Source organism: Strix aluco, chromosome 1, assembly GCF_031877795.1.
Source record: "Strix aluco isolate bStrAlu1 chromosome 1, bStrAlu1.hap1, whole genome shotgun sequence".
NCBI lineage: Eukaryota > Metazoa > Chordata > Aves > Strigiformes > Strigidae > Strix > Strix aluco.
The window spans coordinates 7,913,724-7,931,722 of NC_133931.1; the positions used below are offsets into that span (position 1 = coordinate 7,913,724).

Sequence of the window (17,999 nt, forward strand, 5' to 3'; positions counted from 1 at the left end):
TGAAATGTAAATATCCAAAATAATGTGGTGATTTGTCAAACTAAAAGGATTACAGATAGCTGTCCAAAAAAGATACTGGAAGCTAGAAACACCAGAAATAAGGGCATTAGTCTTCTTTACCCTGCATGACAAGGGTAATAAAACCACATCGATAAAGTCAGGTAGGGAGGTTAAATTAACTTTCTTTATTGGCCATTTTCATTTCAAAAGCATATAAAACTGAATAAGTATTAGATTGCTCCTATTGAATTGAATGAGATTCTGGTTTCATTTCATTTTCATGTCAACTCTGCTTTATTTATTTTCCTTTCTTTGTTATTTATGTACACTCACAAAACTATATTTAAAATTATTTATGGGTTTTGATTTAGAGTGACTAAAGCGAGACTGTGCGAGATCCTGCTTAGATTGAGTTGTGCATTCTTTCAGCTCTTAGCAAATGTAGTGTAATTTTTCTCAGCTGAGGCATGTTGTCAGAGGATAATTTGTAGTGCACTAACACGAGAGAATTTTAGTGCATATTACATAATTAAGGGCCAAATTTTAGACACCCCTATTTGTCTATTTGTTTGAGGATCTCTAGCATCAAGGGCTGTAATTGTGAGCTGATTCATAACAAGTTGTGAGATGTTAATTATCTAACATTTTTAACTGCAGCTTCCTATCTGAATTTGATAGCGATTAGGCTTTTGTCTGTCTATTGTGGTCTTCATTAGCAGATCTTGTGTATGTCCTTTCCTTTCACACGAGCTGACATTGGGAGCAGGTAGCCTCAGCAAAGAGAAGAGGATAGTTATGAAAAGGGAGTCCTGTGTATGATTCACAAAATTCCTATTGCTGCCAGTAGGACTTAGGGATTAAGGAAAAAAAGAAAACGGGGTGTGTGGAGATGAACAAGAGAAGAAAGTTAACAGTTAACAGTGCTATGTCTTTTCATGATTTTAGCTCCTTGCTTTTTGAAGAGAAGCTCAAGCTTCCATTAGTATAGGGCACTTTAGTAATGCCCATATTTTGTGACAACATAAATTATTTTTTCTGAGGGTGTTCGCAAATTTTATTGTGTCAAGACAAGCGTCCAGCATCACCCACTTTTGTAGGATGTTGAGCTTGAACTTCAACAGGAGCTGTTTAAAGTAACTTTCAATTGAAATGTTCAGATATGCTTGGTGAAAGAAACAGAATGTGGAGAGGACTTCAGCCCATTCCTGTAGTTGTATCCCTGTAATCTAAATCCTGTGCAACAAAGCCAGAGTCAGCATCAGTAGATACGATTGTGCTGTTGCATTAAGGTCAGTGACAATGCAAGATTCTCTTTAGATGTTAAATCTTTCACCAGATAAACTCTTATCTATTTCATCAATATATTACAGGCATACTGACTCTGGGACCTCTGAATAATTTAACACCTGAACATACTTGTTATTGTTCAGGAAAAAGCTTTGTATAGCCTGATGGATTGAGTGAAAGTTCAAAGTGATATGAAGTCCTAAGGGGTTTATGCATCTCTGAAATATTCATCTGACAGGTATTTTAAACACGGAATAAAAAAGTTAAAAGTCAGTGTACAATAATAGGAATGGTTGCTTAGGGAAAAGAAAAATTAGAAAAGTGCATCAGGAAAATAAACATTCTTTTTCTCATTGCTGGTCTCTGAGGAGTCAGACGCATGCTTGGAATCTTCGCTGTAGTTCTTTTCTGTTCCTGCTCCCCTCTTAAGCAACAACATTGATCTTAATTATATTTTCTTGAATTTGATTGTTCTAATACTACTGTTTACGAAACAGTGTCATATAAATGAGAATTGGAGAAGAACTTTTGGATCAGCTTTTCATTAAAAAAATAACCCCTTTCTAATTTGCATAATCCACCATGTTTGACCTATCCTTTTTAAAATCTCCTATGAGTTCAGTGCTGTGAAGAGCACACCATATACTGCTCTGAGATACAAGTGTACACTGAGATCCAGTAAATTGATATCTATCAGTCCTTTGTTCTCTTATTACACTTCATATGGTTATTGAAAGGACTGTGGAGTTCTGCTTTCCATCATGAGACGCAGGTGAGCCAGCAGTTCTGTCTTTGTTCCCTGTTGTTTGTGTAAGTGGACAATTTATAGATGCACTTGATGATATGAAAAAAGTATCTTGTAGAGAATGTGACCTCCTACAAATTCAATCAGCTACTTTCTTACAGTGAGAAATAAACATGATTTATCTCTGGAAGTTTACTTCATAAAATATTTGCTAAGCCTAAATGAAAGAGAAATAGGCCTTAACAAAACCAACCCATTTTCTGAAACGAGAAGGAAGAGAGGATTTGATTAACTGCGTGTTGCATTTGCAGGTGGGTTGGCATTTATGGTCCAGCAAATAAAACAGCTCTCTTCAATGAACTCAGGGAGTGGTATTGTACTGAAAGCATCTAACAAATGCCTTTGCATATATCTTGCATAACAAAAAATTGCTATTCCACTCTGTTCTCAAAAGTACATTATTTTATCACTGAAACTTCAGAGAATGCATTTCCTCCACATGACTTTGAGTTTTCTGATGTGTATTTACTGCCCTGGAGTAGTTTGCATAGGAATTTTATATAGATCTGGTAAAGAATTGAGATTTGTTCTTTAATTCTAGTAAGTACTGTATTTTAATAATTGACAGACAGCTGTTTGAACTCTTTGAAATTCAATTCCAAGTAGTGTTCGTTCTTTTCTTTTTGAGAAGAAGCAAAATGTTCAGTAAGAATTCTGTTCTTTTTGTTTGTATCTGTGTCTATCCTTTCAATAATGTAAAAATTGCTGTCTCACAAACAGTAGATTTTAGGAATCTATTTCAGTAATATTTACATTTTGCAGTTTTCTAATAAAAGGTTTACAATGAATTTTTGCTTCTCTGAGCGATCAGTTGGCTAGGACAAAAAAAGAAAGGATGGGTACAGTAGATGTTTCTTCATGTGGTTCTTGGTGGATTCTCATCTCAGCGCTACTAGAGGAATTGTTTGACTTCAGATTTATTTAAATAAGAGTGGTTTTGAATGAATAATGAGTGGCATCATTCATTCGAAATGATGTGTGGTGAGTGGTGTTCCTCAGAGGTTGATATTGGGTCCGGTGCTGTTTAACATCTTTGTTGGTGACATGGACAGTGGGATCGAGTGCACCCTCAGCAAGTTCACTGACAACACCAAGCTGTGTGGTGCGGTCGACATGCTGGAGGGAAGGGATGTGCCATCCAGAGGGACTTGGACAGGCTGGAGAGGTGGGCCCGTTCAACAAGGCCAAGTGCAAGGACCTGCACATGGGTTGGTGCAATCCCAAGCACAAATACAGGCTGGGCAGAGAATGGATTGAGAGCAGCCCTGAGAAGAAGGACTTGGGTGTGTTGGTTGTTGAGAAGCTCAACGTGACCCTGCAGTATAAGTTTGCAGCCCAGAAAGCCAACCATATCCTGGGCTGCATCAAGAGCAGTGTAACCAGCAGGTCGAGGGAGGGGATTCTCCCCCTCTACTCTGCTCTCATGAGACCCCACCTGCAGTGCTGTGTCCAGCCCTGGGGGCACCAACATAAGAAGGACTTGGACCTGTTGGAGCAGGTTCAGAGGAGGCCACGAAGATGATCAGGGGGCTGGAGCACCTCCCCTGTGAGGACAGGCGGAGAGAGTTGGGGTTGTTCAGTCTGGAGAAGAGAAGGCTCCAGGCACACCTTATAGTGTCCTTTAAGTACCTAAAGGGGACTTACAGGAAAGCTGGGGGGGGACATTTTACAAGGATATGTAGTGATAGGACAAGGGGTAATGGCTTTAAACTGAAAGAGGGTAGATTCAGATTAGATATAAGGGAGAAGTTCTTCACTGTGAGGGTGGTGAGGCACTGGAATAGGTTTCCCAGAGAGGTGGTGGATGCCTCCTCCCTGGCAGTGTTCAAGGCCAGGTTGGACGGGGCTTTGAGCAACCTGGTCTAGTGGAAGGTGTGCCTGCCCATGGAAGGGGGGTTGGTTTAAGGTCCCTTCCAACCCAAACCATTCTCTGATTCTATGAATGACTGCTGAGAGATTGAAGCTGTCTCCAAAGACCTGTGTTCTTGGAACTTTGCAGCTCTCTGTGCATGTAACTGAGATCCTGTGTTACTGCTTTAAGTATTCTATCTAGCTATACACTTAATAATCAAAAGTACTGACAACAAATTTTCTCTAAAACTGACATTTTCTTTCAAAACTATCTGATTTCTAATTTCTGTGCTGTATTTCCATTAATCATCACAATACCAGATGCTTACTGGAAAGGTGAAATTTCTGTAACCTCTTCAATTACTCCTTAGGTAAAAGAAGAGGAGCAATCAGCCAATCACACTTTGATGATTCAAGAGACACTGCAGCAAGCTTCAGTGGAGCTGTCTGAGCAGCATCACCTGGTAGTCTCATCAGATGAAGTGGAGGGGATTGAGACAGTGACTGTCTATACGCAGGGGGGAGAGGCTTCAGAATTCATAGTTTACGTTCAGGAAGCTATGCAGCCTGTCGAAGAACAAACTGTGGAGCAATCGGTGCAGGAGCTCTAGAGAACAGTGTTCAAAGGAGATGACTACTTGATTTGCAAAAGCCAAAAGTCTGGGTTTCTTTTCCTAGTGTTGTGGTTTGAACTCTGCTGGTAGCCAATCACCACGCAGCCAGTCACTTACTTTTCCCCCCTCCCTGGTAAAATAGGGGAGGGACAGAAAAGGGAGAATTCATAGCTTGAATAAAAAAAAAAAACAGTTTGGTGATGGTAACAAAACAACAGTAACAGTAGGAAGTCCAAACAGGTAATATACAGCAGTTGCTCACCACCTGGTGACCGGTACACAGCCCAACCCCAGCAGCGATCCCAACCGTACCAAAGATCCCACCAGCCGACCAGAAGTGGAAATGAGAGAGCACCGTCCCCTTATGCACTGAGCATGACGTCACGTGATATGGAATATTCCAATGATCAATCTGGGCCCAGCCCTCCACCTGTGCTCCCTCCCAGCCCAAGGAAAGTTAACTCTATCCTGGCTGAAACCAGGACAGTCTCCAACCCTTATTCGATACCATTTACATTATGCTCAGGTTCCAAATACATTCTAGGGAATCACCACCCTTTTCCCAGGTCTCACAGATATCATTCCCTCAGTCTATGGTTCATCCTTCCAAGATGTCTACTGAATTAATTTAGTCCATAACTTTGGGTTCCATCTGTTATGACAGTCTTTAAGGCTGGAGGAATGAGGTGGAGTTGGCTCAGTCGGTGGAGCAGGAGGCTTTGGATGTGGCACGGGAATATTGCAAGGTACCAATTGCAATAACAGGGTTATTTGACAGTTCGATTCATTGGCTATTTTCACCTAAAATCAAATCTCCTTGAGGCACACATTGGATTTCTCCATCCTTCTGCATTACTCACCAAGTGCACCCAGATCCTTCGGCAAAAGTAATCCCATGCATGGGTTTACCTTTACTCAATGCAGGAATAACCCAGATGGTCTTCCCCACCATTTTTTTAATGCACACTACGGGGGCTTTATCCCCATCCACAGTATGTAGGAGTTTTGATTGAGCAGGGCAAGCTTGCTTGGCAGATCCTCTGGTATTGACTAACCAGGTGGCTTTTGCTAAATGCACATCCCAGTGCTTGAAAGTTCCACCACCCCTTGCTCTCAGTGTAGTTTTTAGCAACCCATTGTATCGCTCAATTTTTCCAGAGGCTGGTGTATATTAGGGAATGTGATATATCCACTCAATACCATCAATACCAAATCTTTGGCCCAAGTGTCTATGAGGTTGTTTTGGAAATGTGTCCCATTATCTGACTCAATTCTTTCTGGAGCGCCATGCCACCATAAGACTTTCTCCTCAAGGCCTAAAATGATGTTCCAGGCAGTGGCATGGGGCACAGCATAAGTTTCCAACCATCCGGTGGCTGCTTCCACCATTGTAAGCACATAGTGTTTGCCTTGCCGAGTTTGTGGGAGCATGATATAATCAATCTGCCAGGCCTCCCCATATTTATATTTTGACCATTGTCCTCCATACCAAATGGGCTTTAACTGTTTGGCTTGCTTGATCATAGCACATGTCTCACATTCATGGATTACCTGTGCAATAGCATCCATGGTTAAGTCCACCCCTCAGTCACGAGCCCATCTATATGTTGCATCTCTTCCCTGATGGCCTGAGGAGTCATGGGCCCAGCGAGCCAGAAATTGTTCACCCTTATGTTGCCAGTCCAGATCTACTTGAGCCACTTTAATCTTGGCAGCCTGATCCGCCTGTTGGTTGTTCTGATGTTCTTCAGTGGCCTGGCTCTTGGGTACATGAGCGTCTACATGGCGTACTTTCACAACCAGATTCTCTACCCAAGCAGCAATATCTTGCCATAATTCAGCAGCCCAGATGGGTTTGCCTCTGCGCTGCCAGTTGTTCCCTTTCCGCTGCTGTAACCATCCCCACAGCGCATTTGCCACGATCCGTGAGTCAGTATAGAGGTAGAGCGCCGGCCACTTTTCCTCGCAGCAATATCCAAGGCCAACTGGACGGCTTTCACCTCTGCGAACTGACTCGATTCACATTCTCCTTCAGCAGCTTCAGTGACCCGTTGTGGGGCTCCATACAGCTGCTTTCCACCTTCGATGTTTCCCCACAATGCGACAGGACCCGTCGGTTACAGGGCATATCGCTTCTCATTATCCGGTAGCTCAGTATATGTTGGAGCCTCCTCAGCACACGTTACTTCTTCCTCTGCCACCATTCCAAAATCTTTGCTTTCTGGCCAATTTGTGATCACTTCCAGTATTCCTGGACAGCTGGGGCTCCCTATTCGAGCCCGTTGTGTGATTAATGCGACCCATTTACTCCACGTGGCATTGGCTGCATGGCGTGTAGAGGGGACCCTCCCTTTGAACATCCAGTCCAGCACTGGCAGTCGGGGAGCCAGGAGGAGCTGTGCTTCAGTCCTGATCACCTCTGAAGCAGCTCAGACCCCTTCATATGCTGCCAGTATCTCCTTTTCGGTTGGAGTAGAGTGGGCCTGGGATCCTCTATATCCCCAACTCCAAAACCCCAGGGGTCAACCCCGAGTGTCCCCTGGTGCTCTCTGCCAGAGACTCCAGGTAGGGCCATTCTTCCCGGCTGCAGTGTAGAGCACATTTTTAATATCTTGCCCTGTCCGAACTGGCCCGAGGGCTACTGCATGAACTATTTCCTGATTAATTTGTTCAAAAGTTTGTTACTTCAGGCCCCATATAAAATCATTCTTTTTCCAGGTCACTTGGTAGAGAGGGCTGACAATCTGACTGTAATTTGGAATGTGCCATCTCCATAAACCCGCAACACCTAAGAAAGCTTGTGTTTCCTTTCTGTTAGCCGGTGGGGACATAGCTGTTATTTTATTAATCACCTCCATTGGAATCTGGTGACATCCATCTTGCCATTTTACTCCTAAAAACTGAATCTCTTGTGCAGGTCCCTTGACCTTAGCATGCTTTATGGCAAAACCAGCTTTCAGAAGGATTTGGATTATTTTCTCCCCTTTCTCAAAAATTTCTGCTGTATTACCCCATGTAATGATGTCATCAACATACTGTAAATGTTCTGGGGCTTCACCCTGTTCCAGTGCAGCATGGATCAGTCCATGGCAAATGGTGGGGCTGTGTTTCTACCCCTGGGGCAGTCGATTCCAGGTGTATTGGACACCCCTCCAGGTAAAAGCAAGCTGTGGCCTGCATTCTGCTGCCAGAGGGATGGAGAAAAATGCATTGGCAATATCAATCATGGCGTACCACTTGGCTGCCTTCGACTCTAGTTCATACTGAAGTTCTAGCATTTCTGGCACTGTAGCACTCAGCGGTGGTGTGACTTCATTCAGGCCACGATAGACCACGGTCAACTCCACTCTCCATTAGACTTTCGCACTGGCCATATGGGGCTGTTAAAGGGGGAGCACATCTTGCTGATGACTCCTTGGCTCTCTAGCTGACGAATCAGTTTATGGATAGAGATTACAGAGCCTCGCTTGGTGCGGTATTGCTGTTGGTGCACTGTTGTAGTGGCAATTGCCACTCGTTGTTCTTCAACCCTCAGCAATCCCACAACAGAAGGGTCCTCTGAAAGACCAGGTAACACAGACAGCTGTTTAATTTCTTCTGTTTCCAAGGCAGCTATACCAAAAGCCCACCTGTTGCTTTTAGGGTGAGAATAAATTTGGTAAGAGATAAATCCCCTTGCGTTCTAGCTGGTCCTTAGAGATTAGAGGGGTTAGGGGTGGCTGGACTTATCTCTTAGTAGGTATGCCAATTGGGGCCGTAACTCTAGGTCTGATCCAGATGCCCGAGCAGCCGGTATGCTGTAGGTCCAGTTGCATTCAAGAGAAGCAGTCAGATTCATGAATAGTATGGTTTATTTTTATGCAACATCTACAGATTCTTTAAGATTGCCTACGATAAATGCACAAACTGCAGGTTGGCTATATAGCACTACACAAAAGAAAAACGATTGCAGTCACACACACTAAGTTCCCGGGTATACACTCGGCGTAACTGAGGAAATCTTACCAAAAGGCATCCCTTCTGGGGTGGGGGGGCGAGAGCACAAACCCGTTGATCTGTCCCTCCAATTTGGTGTTGGATTATCGTCCCTCCAAGTTAGGTACAAACTTGGGGTAGTATTTATCTTAGTTTATATGTGTGAGTGGGTGGGACTGCAGTCAAGCCATTATCTTTTGAGTAACAACACAGTACGTTCCTTGGTGCTAGGGATACAGCTGGGTTTTGTGAGAAAAAAGGGAGGAAGAGGAACAAGGCTGGCAGGCTACTGCAAAAATCATCCCTTGAGAGGAAAGAGTAGATCAGGAGATAAATCTGTCATTAAAATGAGTGAAAGAATGGGACTGCGTGGCCTACACCTCACAGAATCACAGAATTATCTAGGTTGGAAAAGATCTTGAAGATCATCCAGTCCAACCATCAGCCCTCACTTCTCATTCCTCCTTGGCGCCACAACAAACACAAATCACTGGACCTCCATCCCATCCTGTGCTTGCTCTGGGCACCCTGTGTCAAGGAAATGTGTGTGCTTTACAGATTTCTCACTGTTTTGTTTTTCTCACGCTTCTGACACCTAACACCATCGATACACTTTTGGGTCCTTAAAATACCCTCTCCTGAGATAATCTATGCCAAGAATACATGGAGTGGCTGGGCCAGTCACAATGGGGTGTTTTTCCTGCTCTTTTTCAGTTAGGCTTACCTCGGCCTCCAATACAGTCAGCTGTTGAGACCCCCCTGTCGCTTCTGAAGTACAAATGGGTTTAGCCCCTTTAAAATTTGACAGCATTAGGGTGCATTGAGCACCAGTGTCCACTAGAGCCTTATATACTGCTGGGGGTCAGATGTGCCAGGCCATCGAATCCACATGGACCAATAAACTCGATTGTCCCTGTCCTCCACCTGGCTGGAGGCAGGGCCCCTCTGATGTTGGTCATAATACCCGCTAACGGGTTATTAACAGGCAAATGGGTTAGTGTGACATGCACAAGCTTCAGAGTCATCTTGGTCACTCACTTCTTGTGAATACAAATCAGAAGTTCTTCTCATAGGATCGTGAGCAAAGGTGACCTTTCTGCTCTGTTTGGGCAACTGATTACTGGAAACTGGAGCCACATTTCTCGAAGAACCCTGTTTTGTAGTTGTTCTTCCTTCCAATTCACTTACCCGCTGTTCTAGGAGGTAGGTAGGTTTTCCATCCCAGTTTCTCATGTCTTCTCCATGGTCACGCAGGCGATGCCACAGCTTCCCCCGTGGTGTGTACCAGTTCTCTCGAGTGGGGAAACGACTACTCCTAATAGCCAAGATTCTAGTCGGTGCAGGTGGGGAGTAGGCCATGTCCTCTTTAAATTGCTGGAATTCTTGAGATAATTTCTTCACAGCCATGACGAGGGGGAAGAGAGACTTTCTTCATATTGTCATAGTCAGTGAGCCAATTCATCCAGGGTTGGTCCCTCTTCATCTCTCCAGTCCATTACTGCTAATGCATTGGCATATGATGGTGTGCTCTGTACAAACTTCCACCCCATGGGCCAGGTGCATCGGACTTTGTCTGGATCTGTGGGTAGCCGTGCATTATCTGGGTCATAGTAAGCCATCTCCCTCATGGCTAACTCGGTCGGTAGAGCATGGGACTCTTAATCCCAGGGTTGTGAGTTCGTGCCCCACATTGGGCGCCAAAAGGACTGTTGTGGTTTGAACACTGCTGGTAGCCAATCACCACGCAGCCAGTCGCTTACTTTTTTCCCCGCTCCCTGGTAAAATAGGGGAGGGGCAAAAAAGGGAGAATTTGTAGGTTAAATAAAAAAAAAACAGTTTAGTGATGGTAACAAAACAACTAACAACAGGAAGTCCAAATGGGTAACACACAATGTGGTTGCTCACCACCTGGCAGCTGGTACACAGCCCACCCCCAGGAGCGATCCCAACCGTACCAAAGATCCCACCACGCCAACTGGAAAACCAAAATGAGAGAGCACGCGTCTTCTTTATACACTGAGCATGGCGTCACGTGATATGGAATACTCCAATGAGCAATCTGGGCCCAGCCCTCCAGCTGTGCTCCCTCCCAGCCCAAGGAAAGTTAACTCTATCCTGGCTGAAACCAGGACACCTAGCTAAAAGCAAGCAAGCTGACAACTCTTCAGTTAATTTGTGAAGAGAGACCTTGTTACTAGATAGTGATCTGATTGGTTGGATTGTATCAGTAACTTAGATATATTATGTACACAACCTCCTCAGAAGTTTTTTTTCTAAAAAATGTTCATATTTTGAGGAAAAAGATTCTTCCCCTTCTTAGAAGATCTCTCACTTGATTCCTGTAAATCCCTACAAATACTGTCTGTTCAAAACCATGTTATTCCACAATAATAAAACATCCGTAAAGGTAGCTGGAATGTCTAGAAAAGTCCATACATCACATTTTATACATACTTAATATGTGCTTGACTTGATTGGCAGCAGAGTTGTTTTTTCTTTAAATTAGAAGTGCTTCCTATTTCTGAGGACATGCTTAGAATGTGTTTGCTGAGTTGTGGATCTAACCCAAACAAAGGCTCAAGACTTTAATTAGAAACATACCACAGATGGACTGTAGCTTGTACTTGTGAGATGATCATTTGAGTTTGGGAGGTATTTAAAGCCATATATGATAATTCTGGGTACCAGTAGGATGACTGTTACTTAGATAGTTGAATAGTGATAACTCTTCCCATCCCACTGGATAAATACGTGTCCAGTACCATACGATGAAACCAAATCTGTCAAATTGATGAAATGTTCTTTTGTTTTTAAGAAAAAAAATATATTCAAATGTTTTGTAAATGCTATAAAAGATGTATGTTCATATGTTTTAAACAGACATGCTTGTAAATATGATTGTGTGAAAGAACTTGTACAAAAAATCTTAAGTAAATATTGACAAGAATCTAGATATTCTTAATTATGCATGTATATAGTTCCAGATTTTTCTTCATGAATCTTGAATTGTTTTTGATTTAATATTTTTAAATTTGAGCTATAAAAGTTATTAATAACAAGGTTGTCATGTTTTCTTCTAATGCTCCAATTTCTTAAGTGTTGGCTTCCCTTTCATAGCTAAGTGAAAAATGCTGTTTTGCAATCACTCTGACAAATTATTCCTCCAGTTAGTAGTCTCTAATCAAGAAAGTAGCATAATGAAATCCAGGCTGACCTTTCTATGTGATTGAACTTATTTATGGGCATTCTGGGTAGAAAAGTGGAAAAAAGCTTTTGACTTAAGTTGAAGTAATGTAGTGAGTTGGTTGTCTGCCTCTTCTAAGTCTAGTAATGCTACACAAAACCAGAGTGGAAACATTTAGTGGTAGCTTCTCCCTTAACTCTGGTGATAGGCAATTTAAATTTGTTAATGGAAAAGAACAGAAAATCATTCAGCTTTGGTGATAGCTGTGTTTCCTCTGTTTTAATCTTGAAAGTGCACAAGAAGCTCCAAGATGTTACATTTGTAGGATGAAGGCCTTTTTGCCATTTGGTGTAACTGCCTGGAGCTGGTCACAAATGGCAGTGTTGGTTTCTTGTATGTTCAGTAAACGACTAGAATGAGCCATGAAGTGTTTAGTAACATTTGCAACGTGATAGAAACTGATCCACCAAATGTATCAAGTTGATTAATCTGCATAAGAAACTTTGTTTTTTGTAATCACTGCTTAAAATTCAGTGTTGATTTGCAAGAATAATGCTTTCTAGTATCTAAAAGAGAAGAAAACAGTCTCAGAAAGTTTTCTTAGAATTTACTGAAATATTCACAGCCTACTTGCTGTTAAAACCACATTTGGAAGAGCGTTATGATCGTATGTGGTAACAGCTATGTTCTTAATGTAAAACCTTTCTGAATCTGTCCAACAATATATTGTATTAATTTCTGACTGAGGGGAGAGAACGGAAAAGTATTTTGCTATGCATCACTCAGGAATCCTTAAGTAAATTATTTCCAGATAGACTCAGTATTTAAGTCTATGAGAGGTGTGTCTGTATTTGGAGGAAGGGTTTTGGGTTTGGTTTTTTGTTTATTTTAATTCTAGTATATCACTGCCATGCATATCTACTCTAATTTTAAGGCTTGATTTACAATTGATAAGTTATATCACATTTTCCTACACTAAAGCATAAACATTTTTGTGAATTTTCTGTATCCTTTTTTTTTTAATTTAAAAAATACTTTCCAATTCAGTTCTTTTCTTAAGTTCCAAGTTTTTTCCCAACTGTGCTTGGAAATCCAATGGTTGGAAACATACAAGGTGTAAGTCAGGAAGGACTTTCAGCTGTGCTGACTACTGTGTATTGATTTCTTGCCTCCATAATTAATACATTTTCTTCTTTCTAGAATATGCAACATCTGTAATGCTATGAGGAGGTAAGTACTTCCTCTTTAATGTAAGCCATTATACTTTACACAGTGAATGTCCAAAGATTTGCATTTTTTCAGAAGCATAAAGAAAGCAAAGAGAGCTTTGTTTATACCAGGCATTTGTTTTGAGAGGCCATGGCTGTTCCAGTTGTCTTTTGTCTGGATTCCGAACAACCAAAAAGGTAAGAATTAAATCTTTTGCTTGGCAAACTCTGCTTCTGTTATCACCTACACAGCACAGATTGTTTTCAGTGTAGATTCAACTCCCTTTCATCCAATTAATCTTTTCTGAGGGTTAAGTGACCTTTTCAGTTAAGGGGAGACAAGTAGTCACAGTTCTAAGGTAGTCAAGTAGCTCCTGTTTCTAGAGATTATACATTCTTTCCACACACATTAATAGTTTTCATTAGCATTTACTACACTATATGATCTTCTGGTTTTTCCTCTTTCTTTGACACCTGAGGAATATCCTGGCTTTAGGCTAACACTTGGCAAATATTACTCTTAAAAGCTTATGCATGCATAAATCAAGTAACTGATGGGCTAACTGATCTTCACAGCTAAGAACACATCTAATGTTTCTGGGAATGTGTTGAGTACAGAGGGGAGATAGGGCTTGGAATCGTGCAAGGGTTTTAAAAAATGGAAAAAGGAAGCTGCAAATAATTTTAGTGGCAGCAGAGTCATATTAAATGGAAGGTAAGATTATGATGCTTGAAGCTGACTTATTCGAAAGGCCTTACAGAAATTAATGCTAGTTCTGGAAGGACCTCATGTTACAGAATGGTGTAAGTATTTGTACAGAAAGGGAAAAATTTGGATCTCACAGGGCAAAAGGCACAGGAGAGGGTATGGGAAATTGGAGGTTCCAAAATTGTTTACATTCCTAATTTATTATACCCACAGAGGGTAATTTCTCTTTCCTGAGTAGAGGAGAAGATGGGATCTGCCTTTCTTTCTGATGTGGTTTGGTTTCTGTGGCTGGTTGTGCTTCCTCTTGATCCCAGCACCTTTTCTTGATACTAGTGATTTTAGCTGGCTGTTGTAGCATCCTAACGTAAGAGTCTTTGTGCTGGATCTGTATCACATCCTAATTTATAGAGGCTTTGTATTGTATCTGTATCACTTACCTGCAAAATCCATGGGATGAAAAGAGAAAGGAACCACATACTCCTACTTCGCTATTTTACCTCAAATTTTGGGTTGTATGAAATCACAGCTAGAGACAGGAATACTACAGAGATGGTAATGTTAGACCAATTTTTCCTACTGTAATAAGGAATTACACTCCTTGAGTATATATACTTGAATGCTTTTAATGGCATGTTTTCAGACAAGATTACGGAAGTAACATTGCTTCAAGTCTGAGATCTTCAAAATGTTTTAATAAATTTCTTCTGAAGTTACAAAATTCTGAGTCCACACAACATCCTAGCGGTGCCATATAGAATGTGGCACTTAATCCATTGGCTCTTAATAAAGAAAAAGAAAAATGCTTTCACATTCTCATAAATTTGCTCACAACATGGACGTGTGCTTTACAAACTTCAAACCAAAACACATAAAACCCCCTGCATTTCAAGAATGAGCAGGTACTATTAGCACAGTAGAGAAAGGAAGAAAGTAGCAGAAATATTGCAAGATACTCAGATGTTGAAATAAATGTTTTAAGATCCAAGTGGGCAAAGAGTTTGGCATGTGAGGGAACCTTTTGGATTGTGCTTAACTGAAGGATCAGCATTTGATTTTTGGATTGAACTCTTTGTGCCTGCCTGTGGAGGAGACTTACCATTAGCTGCTCCAGATTGTTGAATCTTCAGTAAAGTCAATGGAGATGTAAAAATTCACACAGTGAGCAAGTTTTAAGTACCTGGCCCTTCTGGAAATCAAAATCCTGGGATGAAAGCATACTGAATACTGAGGAGTAACTGGAATAACTTTTTTCCAAAGTCGCACCTAATGTTTTATGGAGGTAGGAGAATTATCAACCAGCCTTAAGAGACTACAAGCCTGTCTTTTCTTGTCTTGCTTAAATGAGGAGTTTTATTTCTGTAAGAACAGTGAGGTTCAACTGAGGACTGTGCAGCTAGTATTGAAAAGAATATTGATTTTTATTTTTTAATTCTTTTGATCTGAAAATAATGATTTGTCAGAGTGCACATAGCAGAGCTGAGTGAAACAGATGGTGTACACAAAATTGTAGTATATTGATCATTATGCGGTCTGTGGGGTTTTTTCTACACCAGATTACAATTTCTGCCGTTTGTAGGTATGTTGGAGCTGTATCTGAAAGTTTAAACAAGGAAAGACATGAGCTCATTTGCAGACTGCATCGTTAGAAAAAATGTGGTTTCTTTGGGTAATGCTAATAATACAGTCTTTGCTCATAACGTGATAGGGTGTTCTTTTCCCTGTTGTAATACGATGACAATGAGGTTACGGAGTTGTACTGCACATGGCTTGACAGCTTCTCATTTTGCATTTCCAACTTTCCCATCATTAGCAGACGTCATTTCTATCAGTAGCAGCACTGCTCCATTTGTCTTTTTTTCTTCCTTGAAATGAGGACAAGTTTTCATCTTGGAAGACTTTCATGTTCACTCAGTCACAGAGATGTATTTTGGCACATCCAGAGAGTATCAGACTTGATATTACGACATAAATATGCAGTATTGTATTCATAATTCCACCAGGTACAGGTAATTGATAGAAGATCTTTCATGTGTTCCTGTTCTCAACTTGCCTCTATTGGACTCTGATTAGCAGCAGTGCCACACATTTCAAAGGACAGTGCAAATTACAGAACCCTCATTGTGTGTTCCTATCAAAACACTCTGTTCAAGTCTGTTGTGTTCCCCCTGTCAATCTTCAAGATGGTTGAGGCAGTGAAAGGCCATCACATGTTCTCTTGTGCTACATACTCATGGATAAAAATGCTCTGCTTGTATGTAAACATAAGTCCTTGGATGTGAACCTTTGGATTTTAATTCTGCTTTGTACAGGACTGAGAGGTCCTGTACAAAGCAGATCCCTGTACAAACTCACCATCCCAGAGGGACTTTTTCTTACTTAGAAAGAGTTGCCAGTGACCAACCTGATCACCTTTTCTCAGATTAACCAGCAGAATATTTTAGAGTACAGAACATGTTGATGCTTATGGGAATGACTTGCCACATTGATAAAAAGCCATCAGCTAGGATAGATATTTGTCAAGGAGTGCAGACAGCCCTCAGTTACAGTGAAGCGTAAGAACTCTAGAAGAGACTACTGCAGCTGCAGCAGCAGCTGGTCAGCAAGTGACTCCAGCTAGTCAGTATATTCCTGCTCTGATAGCACTATGTGCAGGAGGGGATTTCAACTGAAGAGTTCAAGAGTCCCTTTCTTGTTTTAGTGCACCTACCTATTTTCCTCTCTCTGCTCTCTACATGCAATTTAAGGTGCCTAATAAATCTTAAATTAATTTGTAAGCCCTTTGGATGAAGGAAAGGGATGGCAATAGTTATCCTAGTTTAAAAAAATAATCTTTCTCCTACATGCACACGTTGCTCCCACACTCCTGACTCCTCTCCCCTCCAAGGGGCGCAGGGGTTGGGGCTGGGGGTTGCGGTGGGTCCCTCGCAGCCCTCTGGGCCGCTCCTTCCTCCTGCCCCGTGTCCCTGCTCCAGCCGGGCCCTTCCCCGGGCTGCAGTCCTTCAGGGACAACCTGCTTCCGCCTGGGCTCTCCATGGGCCACAGTTTCTTCAGGAGAATGCTATACTTAATAGAGACGCGTGAAAGTGGATTGGCCTTTTTTTTTTTCTTTAACTCAGTAGAGTTTTTCTACTGAGTTCAACTGACTCCATATCAGCCTACAACTCCTCAGAAACCAAGAGAGGAAGAAGTTGGAGCTAAGGATCACTGAAAATATTCTTGTCCTTTCCCCCATGTCTCTTGATTTAGGTTTACATCAGTTGACCAGGTGATTGATACCAAGTGCCCATGTGTACTCTGATCAATAGTATTTAAGGATTTCACCAGAGGAGAATAGGCAGGGCTTAGTGTGATACAAAACCATGGAATGATAAGATTGTCATTGAGGAAAAGAAATATTAGGCCAAATAACAAGATTAACATTCTGTTGGGGAGAACTGTTAGCTTGGAAGGTAGTACCTGAAATAGTAGAAACTCTTCATCTTGAGTTGCTCTCTTATTGCACTGAGTAAAATACAGCCAGACATTAGGAATGAGCCTCGTGTGAAGAACAGAGCAGCTGGCCTCAATAGTTTCTCTTACACCTCAGAGATCTGTGCATTTAATAACAGCAGAAGAGAAGAAAATGACCTAAGATCTTTTTTATATTCAGAGCCACACCTAACAAGGCTGCTTGTCAGAGCTTATTCGGAAGGATTTGATGTGCTGGGCATTGATGGGATGTTAAAGAAGAGCAAAATTGTCACTTATATTTTCTTACTCTTATGTCACTTATTCTTCATGAAAAGTCCAGTGCAAGACTTGAAGTGAGTAGTGGTTGCCAGTAAAATACAAAACCACAAAATAAACGTCTCTGACAGTGCTATAAATGACCTTTTTATTCTCTATAAAAATGTTTTTACAGTCTTGTTTGCTAAAAGTGGATGAAGAGGGGAATTACAGTCAATACATTGCACAGAGCTCTTCCTGATTTTTTAAATGCTGTAAATTTTTCTGAAAAGCTGGAAATAACTTTATCAGCACTGGTAAATTAAAAGGGATCAAAAGGTCTTCAGTGTTTTGGAATTAAATCAAACAATTAATGGGAATTTGTAAAGCAAGCTTTGTTACGTGTTTTTCTTCAGTTCAAGGAATGTTAGTTCTGGAAAATAAGGCATCATTTTGTGTCGTGCACCCAAATGAAACACACTGTAAGTGTATTTTACAGGAACACATAAGATATGTGAGAATGAGACCATAGGAGCTACATCATTTGTAATATTATTTATGGGATAGCAATGAAATAAAGGACAAAATATCACAGTGGAATACAGAGCTAGTCAATGGCTTTATAATTTGTTTTGGAAATGGTTCGCCTTTTTGATTAGCC

At 41.4% G+C, this 17,999-nt stretch overlaps 1 protein-coding gene across 5 annotated transcripts in view; it reads left to right on the top strand.

Moving 5' to 3' along the window:
- Positions 1-11,591, top strand: part of ZFAT (zinc finger and AT-hook domain containing) — a 151,172-nt gene extending 139,581 nt beyond the window's left edge. For all 5 annotated transcript variants that reach the window (XM_074834475.1, XM_074834541.1, XM_074834403.1 and 2 more), the window contains one exon: positions 4,315-11,591. In XM_074834475.1, the coding sequence (XP_074690576.1) occupies positions 4,315-4,554 (240 nt within the window). In that variant the 3' untranslated portion in view covers positions 4,555-11,591. The remainder of the gene's footprint in view (positions 1-4,314) is intronic.
- Positions 11,592-17,999: the final 6,408 nt, after the last annotated feature.